Source organism: Eleutherodactylus coqui, chromosome 6 (genome assembly GCF_035609145.1).
Source record: "Eleutherodactylus coqui strain aEleCoq1 chromosome 6, aEleCoq1.hap1, whole genome shotgun sequence".
Taxonomy (NCBI): Eukaryota; Metazoa; Chordata; class Amphibia; order Anura; family Eleutherodactylidae; genus Eleutherodactylus; species Eleutherodactylus coqui.
The window spans coordinates 81,638,691-81,661,019 of NC_089842.1; the positions used below are offsets into that span (position 1 = coordinate 81,638,691).

Genomic DNA, 22,329 nt, shown 5'->3' on the forward strand with positions numbered 1-22,329 from the left:
TGCCACTAGCGCTGTCGGATGGGAATTTTACCATCAGTTTGTCCGCCAGGGTCCTGTGGTATAGCATCACTCTCGAACCCCTTTCCTCTTCGGGTATGAGAGTGGAAAGGTTCTCCTTATACCGTGGGTCGAGCAGTGTGTACACCCAGTAATCCGTAGTGGCCAGAATGCGTGTAACGCGAGGGTCACGAGAAAGGCATCCTAACATGAAGTCAGCCATATGTGCCAGCGTAGCTGTACGCAACACATGGCTGTCCTCACTAGGAAGATCACTTTCAGGATCCTCCTCCTCCTCCTCCTCCTCAGGCCATACACGCTGAAAGGATGACAGGCAAGCAGCATGGGTACCCTCAGCAGTGGGCCAAGCTGTCTCTTCCCCCTCCTCCTCATGCTCCTCCCCCTCCTCCTCCTCCTCCTCAACTTGCTGAGATATAGACATGAGGGTGCTCTGACTATCCAGCGACATACTGTCTTCCCCCGCCTCCGTTTCCGAGCGCAAAGCGTCTGCCTTTATGCTTTGCAGGGAACTTCTCAAGAGGCATAGCAGAGGAATGGTGACGCTAATGATTGCAGCATCGCCGCTCACCATCTGGGTAGACTCCTCAAAGTTTTCAAGGACCTGGCAGATGTCTGCCAACCAGGCCCACTCTTCTGTAAAGAATTGAGGAGGCTGACTCCCACTACGCCGCCTATGTTGGAGTTGGTATTCCACTATAGCTCTACGCTGCTCATAGAGCCTGGCCAACATGTGGGGCGTAGAGTTCCACCGTGTGGGCACGTCGCACAGCAGTCGGTGCACTGGCAGATTAAATCGATGTTGCAGGGTGCGCAGGGTGGCAGCGTCCGTCTTGGACTTGCGGAAATGTGCGCTGAGTCGGCGCACCTTTCCGAGCAGGTTAGACAAGCGTGGGTAGCTTTTCAGAAAGCACTGAACCACCAAATTAAAGACATGGGCCAGGCATGGCACGTGCGTGAGGCTGCCGAGCTGCAGAGCCGCCACCAGGTTACGGCCGTTGTCACACACGACCATGCCCGGTTGGAGGCTGAGCGGCGAAAGCCAGTGGTCGGTCTGCTCTGTCAGACCCTGCAGCAGTTCGTGGGCCGTGTGCCTCTTCTCTCCTAAGCTGAGTAGTTTCAGCACGGCCTGCTGGCGCTTGCCGACCGCTGTGCTGCCACCCCGCGTGACACCGACTGGTGGCGACGTGCTGCTGCTGACACATCTTGATTGCGAGACAGAGGTTGCGTAGGAGGAGGAGGGTGGTTTAGTGGAGGAAGCATACACCGCCGCAGATACCAGCACCGAGCTGGGGCCCGCAATTCTGGGGGTGGGTAGGACGTGAGCGGTCCCAGGCTCTGACTCTGTCCCAGCCTCCACTAAATTCACCCAATGTGCCGTCAGGGAGATATAGTGGCCCTGCCCGCCTGTGCTTGTCCACGTGTCCGTTGTTAAGTGGACCTTGGCAGGAACCGCGTTGGTGAGGGCGCGTACAATGTTGCGGGAGACGTGGTTGTGCAGGGCTGGGACGGCACATTGGGAAAAGTAGTGGCGACTGGGAACCGAGTAGCGCGGGGCCGCCGCCGCCATCATGTTTTTGAAAGCCTCCGTTTCCACAAGCCTATATGGCAGCATCTCCAGGCTGATAAATTTGGCTATGTGCACATTTAACGCTTGAGTGTGCGGGTGCGTGGCTGCGTACTTGCGCTTGCGCCCAAACACTTGCGCTAGCGACGGCTGGACGGTGCGCTCAGAGACATTACTGGATGGGGCCGAGGACAGCGGAGGTGAGGGTGTGGGTGCAGGCCGGGAGATGGTCGTGTCTGTGTCCTGAGAGGGGGGCTGGATCTCAGTGGCAGGTTGGGGCACAGGGGGAGAGGCAGTGGTGCAAACCGGAGGCGGTGAACAGCCTTCATCGCACCTTGTGGGGTGCTTGGCCATCATATGTCTGCGCATGCTGGTGGTGGTGAGGCTGGTGCTGGTGGCTCCACGGCTAATCTTGGCATGACAAACCTTGTACACCACAGTTCGTCGGTCGTCTGCACTCTCAGTGAAAAACTGCCAGACCTACGAGCACCTTGGCCTCTGCAGGGTGGCATGGCGCAAGGGGGCGCTTTGGGAAACAGTTGGTGGATTCTTCGGTCTGGCCCTGCCTCTACCCCTGGCCACCGCACTGCCTCTTCCAACCTGCCCTGCTGCTGCACTTGCCTCCCCCTCTGAAGACCTGTCCTCAGTAGGCTTAGCAAACTAGATGGGGTCAGTCACCTCATCGTCCAGCTGCTCTTCCTCCGAATCCTCTGTGCGCTCCTCCCTCGGACTTACTGCCCTTACTACTACCTCACTGATAGGCAACTGTGTCTCATCGTCATCGTCCTCCTCACCACTGAAAGCTCTTGAGACAGTTGTTGGAAGTCCCCAGCCTCATCCCCCAGACACCGGGAACTTTCCAAAGGTTGGGCATCGGTCACGACAAACTCCTCCGGTGGGAGAGGAACCATTGCTGCCCATTCTGGGCAGGGGCCCGAGAGCAGTTCCTGGGAGTCTGCCTGCTCCTCAGAATGTGTCATTGTAATGGAGTGAGGAGGCTGGGAGGAAGGAGGAGCAGCAGCCAGAGGATTCAGAGTTGCAGCAGTGGACAGCGCAGAATTCTGGGTGGTCGATAGATTGCTGGATGCACTTTCTGCCATCCACGACAGGACTTGCTCACACTGCTCATTTTCTAATAAAGGTCTACCGTGTGGACCCATTAATTGTGAGATGAATCTGGGGACCCCTGAAACTTGTCTCTTTCCTAATCCCGCAGCAGTCGGCTGCGATACACCTGGATCAGGAGCTCGGCCTGTGCCCTCACCCTGACTTGGGCCTCCGCGTCCACGTCCTCTAGGCCTACCCCTACCCCTCAGCATGGTGTATTACGAGTAGAGCAGAAGCAGAACGCTGTAATTAAATGTGCTGCTTATTGGCCTGTGGTTGGAGGCTGACTTCGCTTACGGACGCACAGCAGAGCCAGGAAACAATTTTGCGCACGCCTGTAGTGAGACGTAGGTGCGTATCACTGAGCTAGTGGAATTCACAGCTCAGAAGCAGTCAAGTGGCCAAAGGCCAGTAGTAGGCCTTAAGTATTTTGCTTCTATTTCTTTTAAATGCTGAGCTGATACAGCAGACAGATACTGTAGGCAGCGTATAATATTATGTATACTGATTCATTCTGCCGGGATGACGGCGGTGATGTAACGGAGACAGCAGAGGCAGGAAACAATTTTGTGCACGCCTGCTGTAACGCTTAGCTGCGTATTAATTAGGACTTCTACCCCCAGCAGACAGATACTTTAGGCAGGGTATAATATTATCTATACTGATTCCCTCTGCCGGGATGACGGCGGTGATGTAACAGAGACAGCAGAGGCAGGAAACAATTTTGTGCACGCCTGCTGTAACGCTTAGCTGCGTATTAATTAGGACTACTACCCCCAGCAGACAGATACTGTAGGCAGCGTATAATATTATGTTTACTGATTCCCTCTGCCGGGATGACGGCGGTGATGTAACGGAGACAGCAGAGGCAGGAAACAATTTTGCGCACGCCTGCTGTAGCGCTTAGCTGCGTATTAATTAGGACTACTACCCCCAGCAGACAGATACTGTAGGCAGCGTATAATATTATGTATACTGATTCCCTCTGCCGGGATGACGGCGGTGATGTAACGGAGACAGCAGAGGCAGGAAACAATTTTGCGCACGCCTGCTGTAACGCTTAGCTGCGTATTAATTAGGAATACTACCACCAGCAGACACGCAGTAAACTGTACACGGTCACAGGCTTCCCAAGTTAGTATTTTTCCCCAATTTTTTTGAAAAAGCCCACTACCTATATAGCCTGTATATCTCTTTCCCTGCCTCACCAGTACTGGCCCTATACTCTGTGCAATGACTGCAGACTGAGGACGCAATGCTCTGCACGCCCGATATACAAAAAAAAAAATTGTGCAACACTGCTAAAAGCAGCCTCAACAGTACTGCACACGGTCAGATGTGGCCCTAAGAAGGACCGTTGGGGTTCTTCAAGCATAATATAACTCCTAATGCTCTCCCTATAGCAGCAGCAGCACTGTCCCTGACCTATGTCAGAATGCATCTGTGGTGAGCCGCAGGCGGGGCAGATTTTAATACCCGGGTGTCACCTGATCTCCCCAGCCACTCACTGCAGAGGGGTGGTATAGGGCTTGAACATCACATGAGGAAGTTGTAATGCCTTCCATGTCTTTCTATTGGCCAGAAAAGCACGCTAACGTCTCAGAGATGAAAGTGAAAGTAACTCGAACATCGCGTGGTGCTCGTCTCGAGTAAAGAGCATCTCGAACACACTAATACTCGAACGAGTATCAAGCTCGGACGAGTACGCTCGCTCATCTCTAATTCTAACCAGTGATGGGCAGGAGAGAAAGCATCACATTCAGCTGTTAGCTATACTGTAGGAGTAAAGGCCATTTAAAAGGGATCATTATCGGGCAAAATTCATTCAAACAAACAAAAATTCGCAATAATTGTTGCACCAAAAATGTAAAGCCGCCGTGCACAATTTGTTTACTTTTCGTTTAACGCTCACTTTCAACCAGCATGAAAATCTAGACTTTCTCCGCTCAATGCTTCACATACAATGAGAAGTGCTGACCAAGAAGTCAGCGAGAAATCAGCGATAGTCAGTGGTGATCTGCCTGTCTAAACCCTCTGCATGAGTGCTAACAATTAGCGGTGACGTCACCCACTTGCGGAGATTGCTATTCTGACAGTTGTCAGTTGTAAATGGGGCATTAGTCTGTTGGAGTTACTGAAGACTTCGTACGGCTTCCCATGAGTATACACGCAAAACGCACGCAATAGCGCAATGTGTTTGTGCTGTGAACATCACGCTTTTGCTCGCATATCTGTGCATTTTACTGACCAGGATTGTTCCCATGGGAATAGTACATGCCTTGAGTTAAAAGGCTATTTAGCCTAATCTGTCACCGATGTGTATTGCACAATCATGTGGGTCATGGGTGTGCATTTGCACACCCCCTATAGACTGCTATAGGGCCTTTCTTATGTAAATGTGCACTAAAAGAGAGCATGCTGCACGTGAAATGCTCGCACAAAAGTGAAAATGAGAGTGAACCCATTGAAAACAATGGGTTCTATTGTCTGCACATTGCGTGCTAATATACGCTCCTCTGAAGTAGCCCTTACACCGTCTACTAGTCTAGTATACACAAGTGTTTATAGCCATGATTAAAACGAATAAGATACTGTGTGTGTGAACTTTGTGTGTGTGCAGCGCCGTCAGCGCTCCCTGGCTTCCAGTCCCAGTGGCCTGGTCCGGAGCAGCGCCGCTGGTCAGGTGGGCCCACTACAGGCAGCTGGGAACCAAAAGCCAGGGAGTGATGACAGCTGGAAGCCTTCGGAGGAGGTGAGGGGAAGCGCCGCATAGCATGAAATCAGCTGCGGATAGGCGGCTGATTTGCCGTCAAAATCTGCAAAAATGGTACATATTTTGACTGCTTATTGGATGCAGAAATGCTGCAGAATTTGCTCCCTGTCTTTTTTGAACTGGTCATGTAATTTTTATAACAACGAACGTAAAATCATACGCTGTGATAAGCCCCGCCCCTGAACCCTTTGTCCTGCTTTGACTCTGGGAATCTCTGGTCACCTTACTTTTATGCAGGGGGTAATATATGTATTTCTATGAGAAATGCTATTTTATAACAGAGAAGCCCTGAATGAGACTAAAAGTGTTCTTAACAAAATTCACATCTGACAGTTTAGGGCAATTCCTAGTTATTGGCATGCCCTCCACCCCATTCATACTCAGAGAGGCCCAGGAACCTGTAATACACGGTGCTATTGGTCAGGGAGCTCATAATATGTGTGTAATATAGATCTACCATACAGCCGTGTCCGTATGTCCTTACTGTACAGCTCATTGTTTGACTCACAGAAAAGTGGTTCTTCCAGGTAAGACTCTACAAGACAGGACCGGAGATCTCACCTCCCTGAGATGTGACAATGATATCTGATACCTTCATTAATATTAATATCAGGTCTATTTTATATCAGCAAGATATTTATATGTTGTACTTACCTTCCCAGAAGAGAGGCAGGATAATCACAAGACCGACCCACATGCTGCTGTGCTTTATGTGCCTCATCTTGATTCTGAGATGAAACTTTGGGTAAGACCACGTATGGATTGTAGATTCTTTGTAACTAATTAGTTCTTACTTTATGTCTGTCCTGTTGGGAGTCCTATAAGAGTAACACAGGAGTAACATATATGGCAGAACATCTGACATCATTATTATGAGGACTACAACATATTCTGCTATGACTGATATAAAACTACTGTAAAGCCAGCTTCACACAGGTGATAAAATCGTGCAAGATTTGCGTGTTTTGAGACGCACAAATCTCGCAGAAATATGAACCCCATTCATTTGAATGGTTTCATACACATGAGCGATGTTTTCCCGCATAGAATTGCATGGAAAACAAATTGTGGCATGTTATATGTGTCTGTGTGATATTGAAGCACCCATTGAAAGCAATAGGAGAAACTGTGTGATCATCTGCCATGGCCATGACAGCAGAGCCGAAGGATCCTTTCATCCCCGTAGATGCAAGGCTGTTTTCATATGCCCTCACAGAAGCAGATTAACGTCTAAATTATTAGTAATAAAGCCCTTCCACAGTTTAGACAAATCTAAAATGATAATTCTTCATTAATTATATTTAAAAATTACTTAAATGAACATGGGGCACAACACAGAAGCCACTGGGTTGATGGAGATATAAGAGTCTCTTCAAGGACCTAGGTGCCACATCCTAATACTGCTTCCCTCTGTATACAATCATAGCAGAGAGGAAGAGCATGTTATGGGAAGTTGGCAACGTACAGTGGCTTTAATCAACGAACAATTAAAAAGAACTCGGACCAAATTCTATACTAGTGTCCCTCTCTTGTGCTCTTAGTTCACTATCAAAGTAACGAACAAATCAGCTACCATCACTAGATAGACTCAGCAATGAAGCTTAAATAGATGAGCATAGTATAGTTTTAAACAGAGGGAAAATAAGTTTCTAGAGAGCTGTGTTGTAATAAAGGTTGATTGAAATGTATCATGCAGTGGTGCGGGTCTTCATAGCATTATTCATAAACCTATAAGCCTCTCTAGAAACCCTCTTATGCTTGAATTCATGCGAGCAAAAGAGAAAGGATATAAGGACAAGTTGTGGGCCCAGTATGAATGTCAATGAGCACACTTCTTCTCCTTCCAGGGCCTGTTTAGTAGTGCTGGATTCTTAATTCATTCAGATTACTAATATCGGCATTGATGCACTCATAGTTAGCTCTCTCAGTACTGTATAATCTCTTTCCATTTATTCTCAACGCGTTTCTCCGCTAATAATGGCGGGTCATCAGGAGATCAATGAGTTTAGTACTAAAGGATCAATTTTATATGTTTATTAGTACACAAAGCACGAATCATTGGTGCTTGTTCATAATGTATTTCCGAGTTTACTCCGAACCAATATCAAGCATATACTGCCAAGTAACGGTAATATCTCGTGTTTATATAGAGGGAGACTCTTTGAGGTATTAGAATGAAAGTGGCATTAGAGATGTGGGCTAATACTGGGTCTTGAAGGACCTTTTTGCCACAGGATGCCCCCTGACCAGACCGAGACTGTTATCCAAGAAAGTCTATATAGCAGCTAGGTCTGATTCAGTATCTCAGCATGCACAGTAGCAACTCTTTGACCTACCTGACCTACCACCAAGGCCAGAGGCGCTGCTCTATTCATGCTATACTCTATACCACTGTATCTCAGATAGAGACCTATTTAGGGACATGGAGACTCTGCTACAGTGACCCCACTGTGCATATATCTAGCTACTAGATCAGACTCAGGTTTTGCCTATACCATCTTTATTGGAAAACCTGAGCCTTGCACTACTTGACAGGGGTCACTTTTATCTATTTGTTGGCATAAGAGGGCTTATTCTCTAATTTTAAAAAAGAGGCTTCCTCTAATATAACTGCCGCTATAGGCAGTACTTGCTCTATTTTGCCCGTTCACAGGCACAGCTAAAGAATTGCTACTGTGCACGCTTTATCCATGTTGGCACAAGAGGGCTTATTCTCTAAAGAGGGCTTATTCTCTAAAGAGGTCTCCTCTAATACAACTGCCGCTACAGACATTATCTGTTCTATATTGCCCGTCCTCAGGCACAGTCAAAGAGTTGCTACTGTGCATGCTGAGATACTGAATCAGACCTAGCTGCTATATAGACTTTCTTGGATAACAGTCTCGGTCTGGTCAGGGGGCATCCTGTGGCAAAAAGGTCCTTCAAGACCCACTATTATCCCACATCTCTAATGCCACTTTCATTCTAATACCTCAAAGAGTCTCCCTCTATATAAACACGAGATATTACCGTTACTTGGCAGTATATGCTTGATATTGGTTCGGAGTAAACTCGGAAATACATTATGAACAAGCACCAATGATTCGTGCTTTGTGTACTAATAAACATATAAAATTGATCCTTTAGTACTAAACTCATTGATCTCCTGATGACCCGCCATTATTAGCGGAGAAACGCGTTGAGAATAAATGGAAAGAGATTATACAGTACTGAGAGAGCTAACTATGAGTGCATTAATGCCGATACTAGTAATCTGAATGAATTAAGAGTCCAGGACTACTAAACAGGCCCTGGAAGGAGAAGAAGTGTGCTCATTGACATTTATACTGGGCCCACAACTTGTCCTTATATCCTTTCTCTTTTGCTCGCATGAATTCAAGCATAAGAGGGTTTCTAGAGAGGCTTATAGGTTTATGAATAATGATATGAAGGCCCGCACCACTGCATGATACATTTCAATCAACCTTTATTACAACACAGCTCTCTAGAAACTTATTTTCCCTCTGTTTAAAACTATACTATGCTCATCTATTTAAGCTTCATTGCTGAGTCTATCTAGTGATGGTAGCTGATTTGTTCGTTACTTTGATAGTGAACTAAGAGCACAAGAGAGGGACACTAGTATAGAATTTGGTCCGAGTTCTTTTTAATTGTTCGTTGATTAAAGCCACTGTACGTTGCCAACTTCCCATAACATGCTCTTCCTCTCTGCTATGATTGTATACAGAGGGAAGCAGTATTAGGATGTGGCACCTAGGTCCTTGAAGAGACTCTTATATCTCCATCAACCCAGTGGCTTCTGTGTTGTGCCCCGTGTTCGTTTAAGTAATTTTAAAATATAATTAATAAAGAATTATCATTTTAGATTTGTCTAAACTGTGAAAGGGCTGTTTTTATATGAAAGCACCTCCATCCACTGGGGTTTTTATGGTGGGGAATGCGATATGAGGGCGAGATTCACAGCTCTTTTGAAGTCGTGATACTTCAGAGGAATCGAGGAATAAAATATGTATATACATAGAGAAGCATTAGATTCTCCTCAGGCTGCATGTACCAATGTCCCTCTGCAGAATGTGCCACCCCTCTCATTCTTCTCACTTTTTACTCTTAAAGGTAACGCCCATTTTTAATCAAATTTACCCCCAGACTGTTGGTTGCAGCCCCTTCTTAGCCTTAAAGGCATGCTCCATCCCTGTAGTTCATGGTTGCTTCTTTATGTACTTTACAGCCTTTCAGTATATACACAGAGGTCAGTTAGATTCCCCTCAGTATATACACTTAGAGGTCAGTTTTATTCTGTTCAATATATACACACAGTGGTCAGTTATATTCTTTTATATTCTCCTCAGTATATACGCATAGAGGTGAGATAGATTCTCCTCAGGATATACACATAGTGGTGAGGTAGATTCTCCTCAGTATATACACATAGAGGTGAGGAAGATTCTCCCCAGTATATACATATAGAGGTCAGTTATATTCTCCTCAGTATAAACACACAGAGGTCAAATATATTCTCAGTATCTACACACAGAGGACAGTTATATTCTCCTCAGTATATACACATAGAGGTGAGGTAGATTCTCCTCAGTATATACACATAGAGGTGAGGTAGATTCTCCTCAGTATATACGTATAGAGGTGAGGACAATTCTCTTCAGTATATACACACAGAGATCAGTTATATTCTCCTCAGGACATACACATATGCATACATTATATAGGGGGTCATTTATTTTTGCACTTAGAATTAAATATTCAAGTTGCGACCCTTTTATTTTTGCTACTTAGAACCAAAAGAATGATCATGTTTGTACAACACCGGGAAGTTACATAATATAGGGGGTCACATACTTTTGCACTTAGAATTGAATAATCGAGTTGCGACCCTTTTTCTTTTCTATGTAGGACCTAAAGAATGGTTGTGCCAAATTTCATGTTTGTGTGGCACTGATGTGTGTTATTATGTATATTGCAAAGGGGGTCTCTTACTTTTGCACTTAGAATTGAATAATCAAGTTGCGACCCCTTTACTTTTTCTATTTAGGATCTAAACAATGCTCGTGCAAATTTCACGTTTGTACGACACCGGGAAGATACATAACATAGGCGGTCACTTACTTTTCCACTAAGAATTGAATAATCTCATTATGATCCCTTTACGTTTCCTATTTAGGACCTAAAGAATGGTAAGGCCAAATTTCAAGTTTGTACAACACGGGAAAGTTAGAGAATTAGATTAGGTAAATTACATAAGGGTGCACTTACTTTTGCACTTAGCATAGAATAATCAAGTTGTGACCCCCCTACTTTTCCTATTTAGCACCTATAGAATGGTCCTGCCAAAGTTCAAGTTTGTATGACATTAGGTACATCACATAGTGTAGTAGCCCAGAGTTGGGCACTACAAAAGTAAATAAGATTGCTTGTATTTAAAATCTGTGTATGTGCCTTTAAAATGAATTTTGCATATTCATTGCTTATTACACATTCTGCCAGAAAACCTGCAGCGTTCCTGATTGGCTGTCAGGAGTCTTACTCTGATTGGGCATGTCACCACCCAGCAACAGGTCTGTGATTGGTGGAGGAATTCCAGTCAGAGCAAATTTCAGCTAGGACTAGAGAGGTGGAGTTCAGTAGTCAAATAGTATGGCCGGGTCAGATCCCACTGCGAGTATTCTCGCAGCGGGATGTGGACCCGTGCCCCTGCACAGCCCTCTGGCTTACATGCTTCCTGCATCTCCTCTCTGCATGCGCACAGAGGAGCCAGCCCATCACCACTGACATTTCTGTGCGGGCCTCTGCAAGACCCGCACAGAAATAGAACATGCCGTGATTTGTTTTCCGCGTGTGTTTTCACATGTACAAATTGCAGCCGTCTGCAATGCAATCCTATGCAGGCGGGCATGGGCGGGAAATCCCGCCGCGGAATTTCCGCCTGTGTACAAGGGCCTAAGGAAGCAAAGACAAGGGCAGAAGAGATAAAATAGTGCGGCAAGAAGGCAGATATGTGAGTAACAAAGGAGAAGAGAGAAAAAAGAGAGCAAATAACTAAAATAAACATTTTTTGTTTGAATAGAAAGAGAAATTTACAGTCAGAAAGAGAAATAGCCTAAAAGAAGATTTTCTAACAGGAAACTAGATAGAGAAAGCCCAGTGTCCAGATGTGGTTCCTGTATTCATATAAGAAATAGTTTACCTCAAGAAGTGTGTTGTCTGCGATTATTTAGATCAAGATGCAAAATACAGATGTGTTGCCTGTATACATTTAGAAGAAGAAGTGTTACTGACTACTCGTACAGATGCGGCTCCGGTACTTCTAGGAAATAGGATTTACCTCAGAGAATTGTAATATATTGAGGACTGCTCTCAAAGAAAATAGTCTGTTATTTTGGTTTACTGCTTATCCTTGTCTCCTGGAGTCCCTTCTTGCCACCATAACACCAGCAATGAATAGCACCACACCATCCTCCAGGGGAAAAGGACCATTCCCAATTTTTATTTTATTTTTTCCTTCTTATTTATTTTTGCCCGGAGGAGGCTGGTGTAGGGCTGGCGTCATTAACAAATTACCAATTTATCACCATACCCTGAACGAATCACGGGTAGCAATGTAAGAAACAGCAAACTAGAGAGACTTTATTTTTTATGCTACAGCTTTGAAGTCTCCGAGCAGGATAGAGCCGCTGTGCCTAAAGCGAACAGGATAGAGCCGCTGTGCCTAAAGCGAACAGGATAGAGCCGCTGTGCCTAAAGCGAACAGGATAGAGCCGCTGTGCCTAAAGCGAACAGGATAGAGCCGCTGTGCCTAAAGCGAACAGGATAGAACCGCTGTGCCTAAAGCGAACAGGATAGAGCCGCTGTGCCTAAAGCGAACAGGATAGAGCCGCTGTGCCTAAAGCGAACAGGATAGAGCCGCTGTGCCTAAAGCGAACAGGATAGAGCCGCTGTGCCTAAAGCGAACAGGATAGAGCCGCTGTGCCTAAAGCAAACAGGATAGAGCCGCTGTGCCTAAAGCAAACAGCATAGAGCCGCTGTGCCTAAAGCGAACAGGATAGAGCCGCTGTGCCTAAAGCGAACAGGATAGAGCCGCTGTGCCTAAAGCGAACAGGATAGAGCCGCTGTGCCTAAAGCGAACAGGATAGAGCCGCTGTGCCTAAAGCGAACAGGATAGAGCCGCTGTGCCTAAAGCGAACAGGATAGAGCCGCTGTGCCTAAAGCGAACAGGATAGAGCCGCTGTGCCTAAAGCAAACAGGATAGAGCCGCTGTGCCTAAAGCGAACAGGATAGAGCCGCTGTGCCTAAAAGAAACGTACCACAAAGGTACCGGATAAAATTTCCTGAGCCTTAAAGCAAGGGACAAGATTTGAAAGCCCTTTGAGCCTCCAAAATCAAGGACATGATTCCTCTAACCCTCTGAGCCTTATAGAGGAAAGGAAACGGTAGCAGACCCTCTGAGCAGGGGCTGGCGTCACAAACAAATTCTCAATTTACCACCATGCTCTGCCCAACCCACGGGTAGTAGTTTAAGAAATGCCAAACAAGAGACTTGTTTATATGTAGCCGCTGGAACTGCCGCCCACGCTTGCAAGAAAAAGGCAGCTCGGTCAACGCCAGCTGCCATTTTTTCACCGGCAACCGCGTATCCCTGTTCGCCACGATCTCCCCCGACCATTACATATATTGGCGTCACTAACAAAATTAATAATATTTACCACCCTGCCTGACCGACGGATAGCATCACGCTAAAGAAAATGCCAAACTAGAGACTTATTGTTATTTCATATGCTACCGCTGTTTGTGGGGGAGAGCCATGGAGCCTCGCATTCCCGGTCTTCCCCGACTGCTACACATAGGGCTGCACTTAATTTTGCACTTAGCATTAAATAATCAAGTTGTGACACCTTTACTTTTCCTATTTAGGACTTAAAGAATGGTTGTGCCAAATTTCATGTTTGTATGACACCAGGAGGTTATAGAGTTAGTGGAGAGTCAGTCAGTGAGTGAGTGAAGGCTTTCGGCTTTATATATAGAGATGCGAAAGCTCTCGCTGACTATCCTACTGACCACTAATTCTCCCACTTTCCAACTAATTCTCCAACAAAGGTGAAATTTGGCATGACCATTCTTTTGGTCCTAAATAGGAAATGTAAAGGGGTCACAACTTGATTAGTCAATTTGAAGTGCGAAAATCTGTAAAAAAAAAACATGATACATGAGATAATTGTTTTCTCAGAAACCAAAAAGCCTATGGAAATGATATTTTGCACACACACTACCTTCAGGTCATTGAGGCGTACTAAGCAGGCCTTTTTGAAAAAATTCATTGTCCAACCACGATAATTCGCAATCAAGATGCAAATCTTGAAAATTCGGTATGTAAAATTAAATCTATTTCCCATTGAACTATTAAAGGGGTTGTCCCGCGAAAGCAAGTTGGGGTATACACTTCTGTATGGCCATATTAATGCACTTTGTAATATACATTGTGCATTAAATATGAGCCATACAGAAGTTATTCACTTACCTGTTCCGTTGCTAGCGTCCTCGTCTCCATGGTGCCGTCTAATTTTCAGCGTCTAATCGCCGGATTAGACGCGCTTGCGCAGTCCGGTCTTCCTCTTTTCTGAATGGGGCCGCTCGTGCCGGAGAGCGGCTCCTCATAGCTCCGCCCCGTCACGTGCCGATTCCAGCCAATCAGGAGGCTAGAATCGGCAATGGACCGCACAGAAGCCCTGCGGTCCACCGAGGGTGAAGATCCCGGCGGCCATCTTCACCAGGTAAGTAAGAAGTCACCGGAGCGCGGGGATTCAGGTAAGCACTATCCGGTTTTCTTTTTTTACCCCTGCATCGGGTTTGTCTCGCAGCGAACGGGGGGGCTTTTGAAAAAAAAAAAAACCCGTTTCGGCGCGGGACAACCCCTTTAATATATTTTATATAAACTTATTTCTAAACAAAATGTCTGTTGAATGCATTATTGGTGATGGACACGCTATAGTAGCAAATACTACTTCAGATGGTTTCTGTCTACATGGTCACCTCCACCTGGTGTTTCCTGGGTAACGCCAAGAACCATGCAAAATAGTGAACATATTTTATTTCTCGGTTCCTCTGAAGTAACCACGACTTTTAAATTTTCATTACGAACAACAGGTAAACACATATACCAAGGTAAGTTGGGCAAAGCCGGGTATATCAGCTAGTGTATATATAAAGGTAAGTAATAGTCTGCACTCACCTGGTAATGTATAGAACAATGGGAATATGATGCATGGCCCCTCTGACGGACCCCCCTGTACTGTTACCTCCCACTGAAGTAATTCTCACCATGCTTCCTCTTTCCTCCTCTTCTGCTTCCTAGAAAGCTCTTACTTGCACTCATGACTTAATATGGGAACTTTCACACGGGACGGAATATTCCACAACAGCGCTGCTAATCTGCCATCCCTGAATTCCACAGCGAAATGTGGGTTTTGATGCAGGATTGCTGGCAGGATTCTGCTATTCCCACTTCTGCACCAAAATCTGCATGTTAGCAGTGTGGATGTTTGGGCTGAATATTCCACAGAAGGACGTATTCTGCAACACTGTTACATAATATCCCGTCATGTATGAAAAGTCCCTAATATCTCTCCGTCTTGTAAATTCTTCTGGCTGCTTTTCTTTCACTTCCTCTTTTTTGCATCTTCTCTACATTTGTTTTAAGAAGCATAAGGCTGATTTCACAAGGGAGTATTTATGTCCACAATATGCCGAGAATAGAACCCATTGATTTTAATGGGTTCATTCACATTTCCATATTTTGTACATTTTGGCTCCGCAAAACAACCCCGCTGCAAGCTCTCCTTTTCTGCGCATGTACACACCAAAGATCCTCATAGGGGTGCGCAAATGTGCACAAAATATTCAAGGAAATGAGTAATACACTGTGTAATGCTGCTGGAAAATGAACACATCAGTGTGCCTTTGTTTGTCATCTGTAAAGCCCAATGTCCACAAGCAGATCTGATTTGCAGAATCCACGTCGGTCACTCGCGTAGAAGATTTGCAAATCAAGCCACCCACAGGGAAGTATCCGCACATGAATTAAACCATGCAGATATTGGGTCAGTTCTTATATAGCCCTAGCTGCTCCCAACCACTTGGGGGTAAATCCACCACTTGGATTATCCTTTTGGAATAGAAAGTTTAGGTTCCTAATGAGGCTGCGTTATTGTAGCAGAAACGCGTTGAACCTTGCGAACACTCCTTATGTCTATTACGCTGATTAGAATACAGTAGAAACAATCCTGGTATTTAATTTAATATAGCAAAAAATTCATCTACTATAGAAATTCCAAGAATAGTGCAGTAAAAAATGTTTCCAGGATAGATTGAGATTATTGTGGTTCTCCATTTGTTAGGAACCATTATTCTCGTACCTGGATGACGGTTTTGGAATGTCATCCATCCATTTAGGTGACAACTACAAGATTGCATGAATTGCAATCGCTTTTTCCAGAATTAGTCCTTACTGCATTTTCTATATTATCTGTCCTTCCACCAGATTAGTGAAAGGGATTTTGTGTGTGTCAGTCAGTTCGGCCTTATTGTTTTTAATATAGTTATTAACCCCTTAAGGACATGGCCTATTTTGGGCTTAAGGACGCAACAATTTTTGGCTGATTTTCTTCTCCGTTTATCAAAAGCCATAACTTTTTAATTTTTCCGTAGTCGCGGCCGTATAAGGGCTTGTTTTTTGCGTGGCGAACTGTAGTTTTTATCGGCGTTATTTTTGGGTACATTGACTATATTGTAAAACTTTCTTTTTTTTTTATGATAGCAGGGAGAGAAAACGCATCAATTCTGCCATAGATTTTTTTTTTTTAAAGCGCTAATCATGCAGCATAAATGAGACAATCCATTTTTTTCTGCAGACCGGTACGGTTACAACGATACCGAAATTCTTACTTTTTTTTAGTTTTTTCCACTTTTCTGCAATAAAAACCCTTTTCTTGGAAATCTTTTTTTTTTCTAAATCGCTGCATTCAAAGTCCTGTAACTTTTTAATTTTTTGATGTACGGAGCTCTGTGAGGGCTTACTTTTTGCGAGACGAGCTGTAGTTTTTACTGGTCCCATTTTGGGGTACATACGGCTTTTTTGATCACTTTTATTGCGTTTTTAGTGAGGCAAAATGCTAAAAATTAGCATTTTGCCTCAGTTTTTTAGCGTTTTTTTTTTTTGCGTTTTTTTCCGTGCACAGTCAAAAGCATGTGCATCTTATTGTACGCATTGTTAAGGACGCGACAATACCAAGTATGTGGGGGTTTTTTTACCTTTTTTATGCTAATCTGAGAAAAAGCATTAAAAAATGTTTTTTTTACTCTTTTTTTACATTTTTTTAATTCATTTCTTTAATGTTTGTTTTTCTTTACAACATTTGTGTCCCCCGGGGACACTTTAACCACTGCCCTGATGATCGCTGTCATAAGGCATGGCAGAGCTACTGCTCTGCCATGCCTTATCGCTTATACAGCGATCTCAGGCACTGGTAATACAGGATGCCAGTGTCTGGCATCCTGTTACCATGGCGACAGGCCGGGCTCTCGCAATAACATTGCGAGAGCCGGCCGGAGACACAGAGGGAGCGCTCCCTCTGTGAACTCTTTCCCTGCCGCGATCTACTTAGATCGTGGCAGGGAAGGGGATAACAGCGGGACGCTGGCTGTGACTGACAGCCGGCTCCCGCTGTGGGATAGCGCGGGATCATATGTGAACCCCCGCTATCTCCAGGACGTAAGTTTACGTTCTGTTGCGGGAAGTACCCTGCTGCCAGGACGTAAACTTACGTCCTACAGCGGGAAGGGATTAATAAAGGTTGTTTTTAATAAAGAGATAAGAATCATTACAGTGAAAAGTATATTCAAAGAACAGATGATTCTTCTGCCACAGTGAAAGCTGAGTGGGTTCGAAAGCTCATTGTAACATCATGTATTTTTGTTAACCATTAAAAGGTATCATATCTACAAGATTACTTGGTTTCTCTTGCTGGGAACAATCACATTTTGCTCAACAGGCTAACACCGTAACAGACTTTTTTTTTTTTTAAATCATCTGAATAAGGACTTTATTTTACTCTGCTAAGTTGCAACATACCAATGAGCAGAACACAATATTATCTATGTATTACAACACAGAAAGGAAGCCAAAGTCAAAAACTCTTGGGGCTACTAAACCTTTACCTCCTCTCATGCAAGCCAGGGGTTAAACATGTTGCAGCATTCATATAAGCGAGTGCCCGGAGATAGCATGGAGACTCCAGGAATTTACTTGTTACTTTCTATGTTGTAGGAATGTTTTTCATGTTACAGACTTTGAAAAATAACATTGGACATATTTTGAAAACTCACAACAGTGAAGAACAACAGTGGGCAAAACTCATGTCCCTCTGGGGCTTCTCCCCACCAGTGGTGTTAATAAAGAGCAAGCAAACACTGCAGGACTAATGGGCTCACGGCTTATTGGTGACAAGCAGAGCTTTAGCCATCTTTTCCCTGAAGATGAACCCAAATATGATGTCTTCCTTCTGTTTCTTCACGTAATAATATATATATACTTAACACAAAATCATCAGAAGCCATTTTAGTTGACCCTGTAGACCCGCTGATTACTAGTCCAACCTTATCTGGAGACCATAAGTTTACAAAGGTGTACAAATCATAGACAAGTATAAGCCTCTGCCAACTAGCATAATACTCACCAACTCCCTTCACTTCTCTGCGTGGTCTGTAATCTGATAAATTAGAAGCATTTTACCATTCTCACAAACTTCTCCTTTTTGTAATTTCCCTATTCTATATACAGAAAACTGCATGACCACATAATTTATCTGTTCAGAGCTCAGATGAGTAATGGCAGCCCAAATATAGTTTCTATAGAATGCTTATAACATTGTATTTGCCAGTGACAAGATCTAGTGTGTTGCAGGGTGTCATATATTAATACTGTTGCTTGTCATGAGCGACTAGGCGATGACATAAGATTGGGTCAGCCTGATCCCATTTTTGGAAAAATTGCAGGAAAAGCTGCAGTGAAACAGTATATAGCAGCAGACAAACAGTGCTGTATCCTTGGGACCATAGAATCTGCATCAGGTTTATATGTCTATGAAGAATGTGCCCTGTACTGTGGGAGAGATAATCTGCAGAGTGTATATTTCTACTGGTGTTAAGGGGGAAGCGTTTTATGATCATGAGTTTGTGCAGTAATGATCTCTGGTCAGTTTCATAGGTAGACACAACTTGTAATATAAGTATGACTTCTGCTATTTGTTCTCTGTTATTGGTGTTTGTATATTTTTCATAGTGAGTAAAGGAAGGATATGATTGGCTGTGGTGTCACAAGGAAGGGCGGTGTGTTCGCAAGGGCGTAGTTTATGCCAGCTCTCTCTCTTAGGAAGGCGGTTGCCAGATGGTGTTTTACATCAGGCTCTATGGCACAGTTTAACGAGATTTGGCCTACAGCCTCCAAGGAATAGCTGCTAATTGTTTGTGAGAGCTCACAAGGCATACCCATTCAATGCAATTTGCTGGCAATGACTGGACTACCCTTGTGCCCTACTACTGTCTGTGTTAGGGACCCTCAAACCGAGGATTCATGGTTGCCAGATGCAACTATAGCTGGACTTGAAGGAATGCACCACCGAGTAAGTTGCTACACCTGAACATTTTCACCTCCAATTTTAAGATTCAATAGAGACTCGGTGTCCTTAACGTTTTACGCAGGTAACCTCTGGTAACTCCGGAAGACAAAGCAGAGACCACCATCTCAGTTTAGGACGAGCTCTGTTCATTCTGTAGGATAAGGACATTACAGCTTTGAGTGAACAGAGCTTGTTATACATTAAACGGCTGTAGCTTCAGTTCTAGCAGCCATATCAACATGCTTTTGGTGTCATCTAAAAGTTTTTAAAGGCTTTGAAATGACACCCAAACCATGTTAACAGCATATACATATATTTTTTTCCCCAGAAAAGTAGTGAAAAGATGAAGTCACCATAATTACATTTGCATAAAACATGAATTCAAAATATACAATAAAAAAATGACCTTTTCAGCAGGGGTTTTCCAAATTGAATGTGTCTGTTGGGCATTAAAATAAAAGTTGTTGCAGCATAAAAGCCAGCCCATCGTGTATATAGGCACAAATTGTTGTCTACCTTTATGCAGGAGTGCAATCAGAGCCACAAGAAATACCGTGGCTGAAGAATGTGTACAGGTCCTGTAATCCTCCCAATGGGAAAAGAGAATCCCATTGCCTGAACTGCAAGTGCCCACCAGCACCCCGAACAAGAGTAGGACCCCATGGGCCCATCCCACTGGTAAGTCCCCTACCCCTGCAGTTATCGGAGGGCCTGACACCACACAGGGTTCCTTCAATCACATACTTCCTATCATTTGAATTCCATATATAGTTTTTAATCCCTACTCCTCCTTTCCTAAATAGGAATTCTCTGAATACTAACAGATCCAACCCTTCAAGTGACCTAGTTAGTGGGGAGAGTCCAGTGAAAAAGGGACTGCTATCATACATAATTTTCCTCTAGCTCTAGGTCTTCCTGTCATCCTAGAGCACTGTGTCACCTAGTTAACAATTTTCATATCCTTAACATAAAAAAGAACAATGATCAGTTGTGTTCTTGAATTTTCTATCAGCCTCAAATTTCTCAGGGCCTCCTATAGGCAAGTGTCCTGCATGTAAGTACATTTACACTCTGTAAAAAAATATAATAATAAAGCACCTAGGAGATGTTGTCATTTTGTTGCAAAACTTGGCATGCTGTTACATCTCAGGCAGATATGTAAATGATTAGAGTTGTGGTGTGATTAGATGAACGGTATTGCCTTTTAAGGCAAGCTAGAGGCGGTACAACAGGATACTAGAGCCTCTATGCCTGCCTGTATCACATCTTGTACCCAAGCTAGAGGCGGTACAACAGGGTACGAGAGCCTCTATACCTACCTGTATCACATCTTGTATCCAAGCTAGAGGTCGTGCAACAGGGTACTAGAGCCTCCATGCCCACCTGTATCACATCTTGTATCCAAGCTAGAGGTGGTACAACAGGGTACTAGAGCCTCCCTTCAAGTTTTTTCCTCAATATATTTTCTTTTTGCTCTGATATTGTGATCACTTATATCAACTGTCACGTCTCGGTCAGCACACGGTTAATTATTTGCCAGCACACCTAGTTTCTGTAGGTTCTATCCAGACTAGCAGGGTTAACAGCTCCTGTACTTTATAGTCTAGGTTAATTAGTCCTGCTAATGTCTAATTCAAAATATCCTTTCCTAGTGGATAATACAAAACTACTTTCCAAATTTCATGTTTCTAACTTCAGTAATTTCGGCTCTGCATTGATGAATCAGTCAGTCGTGATATTTTATATATATGAGATTATACAAGGTACTTGATGCGGTTTATACGGCTAAAATAACTAGATAATGGTGGAGCAATGTATAAAAACGGATGATAACTTATTAAGAGACTATTCCCATGTTGTAGGCAGAAGTCCCAACCTTTTATACTCCGTGAGCCACATTCAAGTACAAATGTAATGTTAATGTACAATTTTGATTTTGGTGAAACACAAAGTCATGGCATTTGAAGCACTTATTATACATCAGATTACCAGTGTTCTGGGTATAGAGTACGCCGGTGACATTGTTGATATAAATATCATACTACTGTCTGTGTATATTTCCTAAGGCCACTATGGCAAGTCACATGTTAAGGACCAGGTTTCTAGAACAATGATCTCTATCCTATGGCTATCAAGCAACCCCAGCAAATACCGTTTACAGCTGTCAGGAAATGCTGGGAGTTATGGTCTGATGACAGTGGTGGGAGTTATGGTCTGACATAGCGGATTAGGTACGGATCTGTCCAATGGATTTGACATGGATCCACAACACATTTCACTCTTTGTGTGAAATCGGCTGCGGGTCTACTTTAAAATGACCACCAATATTATGGATTTTAATGTGGAAGTTGATGCAGATTTTGGTGCGGATTTTCTGCTGCAGAGATCCGCTAATGTGAAAGCGCCCTGAAAGGTATTTTCAGATTTTCTGCGGACATTCGGCAGTGCAAAAATCTGTAGCAGATCTGTACCAAAAACCACATCTAAACCCATTCAGTGCAGATTTTGAGGTTAATTTTTATGTGGAGTTGCTGCAAATTTTTCTGCCATGGAAAGTCTGCAACCATATTGCATATTTAAAATATTCATGTCACAGTACAGAAATTATATTCTAACAAAACAAATGTGTCAACTTTTATTTATTATTTGTTTATTATAAAATCTAATAAAACTTATAGAAAAGAAAGTCTGCAACAAATCCACCACCTGTTAAAAATAATAGTCCCATCTGATTGCCCTTTTTACACTTTATTAGAGGGCCAGCACAGGGGGAACTTACATACCCAAACCTTCTTTGTCTAGGGTACTTTTATATATACCAATAGTCACCCCAGCAGTAGATCAAACAAGTGATTATGGGCGACTGTTATACCGTGTATACATAGGAACCCACAAAGCAAATGAGTGCACCTAAAAACCGAGTGACTATCGGCCAGTATAACAAGTAGTCGTTCATCTATGAATTACTGCTTGTTTACTCTAAGTTGAGACAGGCAGCTGGAAGAGATTTCCAGGACTCTCCTCCTCCATTCATCGAACAATTATCACTCTTGTGTAAAAGCACAGGAACGATAATTGCCGTGACAGCTGCCCAGCGCATAAGCGACCGGCGGTTGTCATCCTTTGTCTCTCAGGATTCCTCCAAGTCTCCCATGCTCGGCGGCTGGTTACCTAAAACTCAACCA

At 44.0% G+C, this 22,329-nt stretch overlaps 1 protein-coding gene across 1 annotated transcript in view; it reads right to left on the reverse strand.

Annotated features, from left to right (window-relative positions):
• LOC136633616 (sialic acid-binding Ig-like lectin 13) overlaps positions 1-6,258 on the reverse strand; it is a 72,412-nt gene extending 66,154 nt beyond the window's left edge. Inside the window, exon 1 of the mRNA XM_066609375.1 lies at positions 6,117-6,258. Within this exon, the coding sequence (XP_066465472.1) occupies positions 6,117-6,183 (67 nt within the window). The 5' untranslated portion in view covers positions 6,184-6,258. The remainder of the gene's footprint in view (positions 1-6,116) is intronic.
• Between the last annotated feature and the right edge of the window lie 16,071 nt (positions 6,259-22,329).